Source organism: Anabrus simplex, chromosome 6 (assembly GCF_040414725.1).
Source record: "Anabrus simplex isolate iqAnaSimp1 chromosome 6, ASM4041472v1, whole genome shotgun sequence".
Classification (NCBI taxonomy): domain Eukaryota; kingdom Metazoa; phylum Arthropoda; class Insecta; order Orthoptera; family Tettigoniidae; genus Anabrus; species Anabrus simplex.
The window spans coordinates 333622564-333631447 of record NC_090270.1 but is presented as its reverse complement, the minus strand read 5'-3'; the positions used below and the strand labels follow the sequence as shown (position 1 = coordinate 333631447).

The 8884-nt window shown below is 35.6% G+C and overlaps 1 protein-coding gene across 1 annotated transcript in view; it reads right to left on the bottom strand.

The window, feature by feature from the left end:
- Positions 1-252: 252 nt before the first annotated feature.
- Positions 253-8884, bottom strand: part of LOC136876545 (uncharacterized) — a 263822-nt gene continuing 255190 nt past the window's right edge. The window contains exon 2 of the mRNA XM_067150585.2: positions 253-5510. Coding sequence (XP_067006686.2) covers positions 4862-5510 — 649 coding nt within the window. The 3' untranslated portion in view covers positions 253-4861. The remainder of the gene's footprint in view (positions 5511-8884) is intronic.

Genomic DNA, 8884 nt, shown 5'->3' with positions numbered 1-8884 from the left:
TGTAAGTCATAGCATCTTCAATTTTTTTAATTAACATCTGAATCACTAAGGGAAGATTTTTCTTATCAAATCCCATAGTATTGGTACGGATTGAAACTCCGGCTGCTAAGATGAGACGCCATCTGTGTTCATTCCACTGAATAAATACCACTACTATTCAACATAACGATGTTGGGGTAGAGGGAGAGCAAAAACTCATCTTCAGAAGAACATGGATGTAATGAAGAGACCACAAAATATTCAAGTATTTTGTATTTGACTATTGCCTCCACTATACAAGAAACTAAATACTAGCTTACATAGTGTTGTATAAAAGTGACAAAGTATAAAATTATTATCAATATATTTCATAAAATAGCATTTTAAAGTATGGGAAAAGAAGATCCATTTTACTGTACATCATAAATAAATGTTTTATATATAAATAAAATTTATTATCTTATCCATAATATTTAATAGTCCATGAAATGCCATGGCTGACATAAATTAAAGAAGTATTCATGCAAATCACACTTATTTTATATAAAAGTCTGTACAGATTTAACAATCATACCCGGACGGTCATAGGAAATGTGCGTGCGTACACTGAAGAAAAAGTACTAAAATGTTTATATAATGAATTATTTAGACGTATGAAACAATGAATTCTTTTCTGAAAATGGACTATGATACTAACCTCGTGATGTAACAACCAGGTGTCATAACGTAATTGGTTGGATCTTTGTTACAATTTGGATGAAGGTTTGAGTAAATGAATTGTAAATCTTTATCTTACTAAAATCGGTTAGGTAGGTCTTAAATGTTACGTTGTTTTTTCTAATTAGCGTACATGAAGATACTAATGAAACTATTCACTGTAACAGAGCGAACAATTTATACAAAACTGCATACACGTCTTTATTGTATTATTGAACACTGTGGAAGTTTTTAAATTATTCCCAGGGTAACTCTTATAATATAAAGCAAAACCTAAATGGTTTCCACCTATTTAATACTATTTATTGTAACCTAAAATGTTACATGTATTTGATGAAACTAGTTTCGGTCTTGCTAGAGACAATCATCAGTCAAAATCATTAAAGTTATGGCAAGACATGAATTATAGATAGATAACATTTATGAAGAAACCGTGTGTTGTTGATATTCCGTGCAAGACAAGTAAAGAGTTGAATGTTAAATACTCATCATGATCACACGTCTTGTGTAGATTCTCAAAGTTTTCTTCCAATTTCACAACTTCACAAAAGACCAGGTGAAATATTTGAAGAATATTCTTGAATTCAGTTCAGCTGAAACAAGTGTGAACAGAATAATGTTGATGGGAAAATGTTGACATCTGCATTTGTTTCCAATATATGGATCGTTGAAAAAGCTGAGTTGTAGATGGGAGGAGGAAGGGAAGGGAACTATAGCGTAGCCCAAGGTTGGGCTGAGCGATGTGGAATGGTGAATGATTGCTGGAGGGAATTTGGAGAAAAATAAAAAAGGGAGTTTAGAGTAATTACCTGTAATTTCTTTTTATTGAAAATAGGAATTATTAGATCAAATAAAGGGTTTGGTTTTTCTGATATCTCATTAAGGTTAAAATTGGGATTAAAGAATTGATCCAGATGTATTGAGCATTTTTAAGATTTTAAAATCTTGATCAGTGAATTGCAAATTTATCCTTGCATTCTTCAAATTGGAAGAAACTTTGAGAACCTACACAAGACGTGTGATCATGGTGAGTGTTTAACATTCAACTCTTTACTTATCTTTCACCGAATATCAACAACACACGGTTTCTTCAAATGTTATCTTTCTATAATTCATGTCTTGCTTTAACTTTAATGATTTTGACCGATGATGGTCTAGCAAGACCGAAACTAGTTTCATCAAATATATGTATTATTTTAGGTTACATTAAATAGTATTGAATAGGTGGACACCTTTCAGTTATTGTTTTATATTACTGTATGTTGCTCTTCAATAAGGAATAATATGAAATTTATCACCTATGATAACACTTATAGTTTATGTAAAACTGCTGCATCAGCGAAGTATAACAAAGGAACTCCTTTTTATCTCCAACAAATATACAATTCTCGTTTTGAATCTTTTAAAGAGAAGTTGATAGTTGATAAACTGTGAAGCGAGTGTAGTTCTCATATGTTGATATGGAGTGGTATGATTATACTCTAAGAATATGAACTATCATATTATGTTCAGTATGTCATGAGTTGGTCTATAAAGTTACCATGCACACATATCCATCGGGCGTGCAAGAATAGAAATGTTCTGAATCCTAAGGCCTGTTACACTCTTTTGGTGTAAAGGAAAATAACTTTGAAGCAAAACTATAATGCAAGTGATAGAAGGAACTGATGTCACGGAATCGCCTTTTGAAATATCTCAACCGAACGAAATGATTTCGCATTGTTGAGAGTAAGTTTGAAATTGCCTTTCTATTTGTTTGGTTTTGTTCGAATCATTTATAGAGGACTGCTTTAAAACAATTTTCGAAATATTTATTTGCCATTTAGCAATTCGCCGTCCTTTTTCCATCGAGTTTTATATTCAAGAACTAGTAGATTTCAGATTGCCGAATTTCAAGTTCCTAGCTCATCTGGAAGGGTGTAATCCGAAATTTGAGTCCTGTATTTTCATTAGGTGGGGGTGGGGGGTTAAATAAGAAAAATTTGAACTTTCTGGAATTTTTCCTGGGGGTACAGCGTAGTAGCTATCAGAATGCCGAATTTCAAGTTCCTACCTTATCTGGAAGTGGGTAAACATTAATGTCAGTGAGTGAGTGAGTCAGTCAGTTAGCCTTCTGGCTTTATATATATAAGATATTTTCCAATCAGAAGAACATAATCCGTATTTCTGGAGTTTATGGACATATATATACAAAGAATACTGCGAAATGCCACTTGAAATATCATGTACAACCAGCTAGTGAAGTTTGTATGTTTTTGTTTGTGTAGGGATGATACTCGAGAAAAAATAATTTTCGAATGCATAGGAACCCAAATACCTGAACAGAATTTCACATTTCTTTTTAAGAATGACATTAATTGCTGAAAAATTGAAGAGATTTCTTGTGTGAAACATTTTCAAATTTTGAAATATGAATTTTTTGTTGCTTTTGTTGTTCTTCATGCAGTTTTTTCTACTTTTGTGTAAACACTGACAGCCTTGATTCGGATTCCATCATAGCTGGGGATTTAAGGTAGTATACATTTTTTCTATCACCACATGTTTTTGTTGTTGAAAACCTCGGGATCTGAGATGAATGAATCTGTAATGAGACACTCTAAATTAATTCACTTCGCCGTGGTGTCTTCCCATGTGGAAGGTAAATCTTCACAAGCACCACATTGTAAATTCTCGGGTATCTTAACTTCACCTGGTTGGTTCGTTTACACATTTTGTGAAATCACTTACGGTGGTTCGTCTAGAAAATCCGATACTAACATGTATAAAGTATATAAAATCGCTCTTACCAGGTGAACTTAATCAAATAACTACGACTTTTTAGAATTATCTCGGATGCAGTCAATGGCAAAACATGGGCATCTGTTATGCATTGCAATTTGTATTTCTTTTAATCCTTATGAAATACTTCACTACTCAAACGTTAAGCAGTTTCCAAAAATCTTCTGCCGATTTATGAAGTAGAGGTTATGATTTTTTTAACTCGTTCCTTGAAATACTATACTAGGGTGGTGAAGTTATGGTTTTGTACCACACATAGCTCCTAGAGAAACGTAAACTTAAGTGTTTCGATGTTAAATTTGTAAACTAATGTCGAAAGTGATTTTGTGAAATTCATAACAGGATTTTTAGGATATAAAAATCTCCTTTCTTAAGATAGGCCTAACTTCTTTTTAATTAACTCACGTAGTCCTGAAATATTGTTATCAGTACGAATACATAATTGTACTTCGCATGCAAAGCACAAGACAGACTAATGTAATGAATGCTACATTGTTGAAACAAACAGATTTTTTACATTTGAACATCAAATGCTGCCAACAATCGGGAAGTTCGTCACAGCAAAATTAACGAATTTCGCTTTTAACATTACTTAACCTTCTGGAAGGACGTTAGGATAATCTGGGTGAAGACTTTAAACACAGATGATTATAGCAAAGATGTGGATGCACTATGTAAGATCATAGTACTGAGAATTATTCTTATATATTGGGATATTTCGAGTAGGATCCTTCTTTAGAACTGTACAAAGTGCACTATTTCATTTGTTTGTTCCCTCATAATCAAACTGAATAATAATAATATCTTATATTTCAACAAAATAGAGATTAGTAATAACTTCAAATGTCTTATGATTGCAGTTTCCTTCACTTTCAAGTTCCATCACTCACCACACCACTTGATCGAAGATTAACATTCGTGTACCTCCTTCAGGTACACCAATAATATAACATCACACTATAATGTGACTAACAGGAACAGGCAAGTTCTTAGACTAAGTTAGAATATTATTCATAAACACGAACACACCAAATACAAAGTATCCACTTGTGGCCTGGACATACTCAACAGCAGATCTGGACGCGAAAATCTATGACGGTACAAAAATCAAAGCACTTTCTCTTTGAATTATATATGTTACATACAAAACTTATTATTATTATTTTAAGTTTGTTCACTCAATGTTCTTTTCAACATACTTCTAAAAGAAATATAGTGATATGTCATTAGATCTTACACATAATAACACCAGTCATAATTGTAACATCTTTGATAAAGTTCACCATCAAGCAGTGAAGAAGTCTTTTTTAATTCACGACTTTATTAGTGGTCACTAAAGTGACAGTTCATAAATTTTTTACAGCTGCGCCACTTTAACGACCATTGCTCAAGGCAGCAATCTGTGGTGATAATTTGGTTTCTTAGATTTCTCCATGACGTAAAAGGATTGTGGTTTCCCATTACCTGGAAAGTACTTAAAGAAGAAATTCTTCTTCTGCGGCACGTAATAACTCAACTTAGGTTTCGGGCTGCTGGATTTTCTTGTGCTGGAGTGGGGTTTCCCTGGCTTCATATGATGTGCCTCATTGGCAGATGAGTCTCCCCAAGGGGAAGTTTTCTGAATGTTGTATATCTTACTATCACCAGAAGACAATCTTGAAGATGATCCACCATGGCGAGCGTGAACCATCTTCTTCAGCGCAGGAAGATTCCAATGATAAATCTTGCCTGGCTTACCGTTGGATCTAAAACTAACTGGGACTTTATTGATATCATTTGGACTTTGATTCACCTTGACTGGCTTCAAATGGGCGTAATAGTATGGATTGGGAGGGAGTTTGATTACAAACATATGAGAATCATTGCTGTTGCTGCTGCGAGATTCGGTTGCCAAACGCTTCCTGTGGTTGTTAGGAACTGTTCGTTTCTTCACCATTCCCAGATTTGTGAGCAGATCGTGATTTGTCTCCACGGGGGCTGATGACGTCAGTGCTACCACAGCCAGCACCAAGATCAGCGACACCAGTGCTGATAATCTGAAACAAAAAAGAATGGCGACAGTTAAATGATGTTCCTGTCACATGAAAACCAGATTCAAGCAATACATTTGGCTATCACTTCGATTTACGGTACAGGATGAAAGGAGAGGTCTCTAGAGGACACAGTCACCTCACCGTGGTCAAAAGTATATAAAGGGATATGGGACATAATGAAATGAAATATCTGTACCTGTGAGCCAAACCAACGTAAGGCACATTTTATGAAATGTAGAGCCATGTAAACGTATGTCCACTATCATTTTATTTTTATTGCAATAAAATAACCATTAACCATTTTAAGTGATAATTATATTAGTGAATGTGTTCAGTGATCAAAATTACAGTGCAGCAAAATTGCTCTTCAACTGACGGTTTTTTCTCTCTCCTGTAAAATTACTAAAATGTGACTTACGTTGATTAGCTCTCAAGAACGGAATGTACACTTATTTAGTTTCTCTCTTCTTTAACATCAATAAGAACAATAATAATATGTTATAGCAACTTCTGGTTCGGTGAGGAAAGCAACGGGAAAGTACCTCACTCCTCATTTCCCTAGTATGACTCTTCAGTGACGCCTAGGCTATCTATGACAGCTGATGGCGGAACTGTGGAGGATCAAACCAGCCTTCGGGATGAATACCCAACATACAACATACAATAATAATAATAATAATAATAATAATAATAATAATAATAATAATAATAATAATAATAATAATAATAATAATAAATGTTTGGGTCACGGAGCTGTCAGCTTGTATTCGGGAGACACTGGGTTCGAATCACTCAGTTGGCAGGTCTGTACATTCGTTCTTTAAATGAATATTTGTCCCAATATGTCCCTTTGAAATCCAACTTTATCCTCATATTATGATCTTTCCTACTTTTAAAAGCTTCACTCAAGTTTATTCTTTTGATTATGTCATTCCACGCCATCTCTCCACTGACAGCTCGAAACATACCGCATAGTCGAGCAGCTCGTTTCCTTACTCCCAAGTCTTCCCAGCCCAAAGTTTGCAACTTTTTAGTAACACTACTCGTGTGTTGTAAACCGCCCAGAACAAATCGTACTGATTTCCTTTGAATTTTTTCCTAGTTCTTGTATCAAATAATCCTGGTAAGTGTCCCATACACTGGAACCATACTCTAGTTGAGGTCTTACCAGAGACATATATGGCTTCTCCTTTACATCCTCACTACAACCCGTAAATACTCTCATAACCATGTGAAGAGATCTGTAACCTTTCTTAACTACCTCGTTAATATGATTACCCCGATTAAATACCAACCAACTCTGAAAGGATTCGATACGCATCATAGGGCTGAAAGGGATAGGCGAGTGCCTATCGAATCGTGTTGACTAACAGGCCTATTTTAGTCCGATGCAAATCTTCTAACAACGCTGTACGTTGTTCAAGAGTTCTCTAACAAGATGTGATCTTGACACTCTTGGGAAGTGCACCTGGTATTGGTTTTGAAATCGATGCTAACTGTTATTCCTGATGCTGTGCACTTGACATATTACGTTACGTCAAGGCTCAATCAGTCTAACTATTTGCATACTCTGAGAAATCTTTCGAATACGATGCGACGACTCATTGCGTGTGTTTCCCAAGTTTCGGTGTCTCAAAAGGAAGATGCCTGTCTTCATACCCGAATGCGCCATAAAACATACATTGTAAAGACTGCAGAGTCGTTAATGACTTAATTACCATGTCTAAAAGAAAGAAGTTACTTTATTTTCTAAAATTTACACTTTTGACATTCAGACAGTTCAAAAAGTCATTTTTACGTTCTTACTTTTTCGTTGCATGTTTTATTCTAGCACCAATTTGCTAAAAAAAGGTTATGACAGTCTGCCTTTTAAGCCTAAACTTACTTAAAATCTCTGTTTCATTCCATACAATAAAGTGACGTGCCCTTGCTCGAAAAACTCGTGGTGCCCGTGGTCGTTCAGTAATTTGAACCACTTCATCATCACTTAGTATTTCTTCAAACACCTCAAAAATATCTTCAAAATATATTCGTTCTAAACTTCAGTTTAAACAGTAGATGAGTGGCAGTAAAATTAATCTCTAGTCAAACTGAAGTTTTGTAATACGTGACTTACAGATAAACCGAAGTTTAAACTGAACCAACAGTTTAAACCTCTATTATAACACCGGCCCTAAAGAGTAGTGGTGCGCGCCAAGTATTGGACGGGGGAGGGGCGAGGAAGGGGGAAATTACCGGGCTTAGTCCCCCTTTAAATATTTAAAATTCTCTCTTTAATTGAAACATAAAACGACGAAAAATGTAAATAATTGAATTAGTTCTTCACAGTCTTGTATTTCTTGAAACACAAGGAAAATTTTGAAAGGTATTTGGTGTCTTTTACCTACCAATGCGCATGAAGTAGAAGGTAGATCGCAGAAAACTAACTGTGGTAAATATTCGGGGAATTGATTACTGGAATGCAGTACCTGCAGCCGTCTTACAGCCTTTTCCCAAAAATGTCAGATATTTCAAGAATAGACGCCAGCATTCTGTAAATTATGTGTAAATTTCTATGTGATGGTGTCATATTTTAATGCAAAACTCAACCCACTGTAAATTGTAGTATTAAGACATCTGAATTATTAAGATACGTGTGAATTTGTATATGACGATGTTGTAATGCTAAGCTCGTATTAAGCTCAACCTATAGTGTTGTAAGCCGTAGTGTTAAGCACCGGAAATACTTCAGTTGTGGTAAATTTGTATATGATGATGCTGGATTTAGAATGTTAAACTAGTAGTATTTCTTGTAATATTTTCTTTCCATGGAATTTCCTGTTGTACTCTTGTTCTTGTTGTTGTTTGGTAATTAGGTAAATGGTCATTGCCACCGGGATATTTCCCAATTGCGATATACGTAATACAGTCATTAAGTTCTGAGACTTGACCCCTGACGGATAGGCACCCACACGACTCTGTTGTTGCACACGATGCCGCATTACAAGGCGTACATCTACACAGAACCACACACACCTTCAAAATAGTCGCCGTTCGCCGTTAACCACTTAAACAGAACCACATCCACCATCAAAATAGTCGCCGTTGGATGATATGCACGTTTGCCAACGTTGGTATAGCTGCTGGAAGCACCGCTGAAAGGATACACCATGTTTCGTTTCCAGTTATTATCAGGTTGAGAAACGTCGGATCATCGTCAGCACTACTGATGAGGTCACCACAAATCGTCATGCGATCATCACGTTGGTCTTGCGACAGATTCGTTGCACGCTGTGCTGAGTAACACGAGACATGTTGAGGTCATCCGTCAGAATTTTGTGGCAAGTACCATGGCTGACCCCTACTGCTGCTGCGAGATCGTCTACCGATTGGGAGCG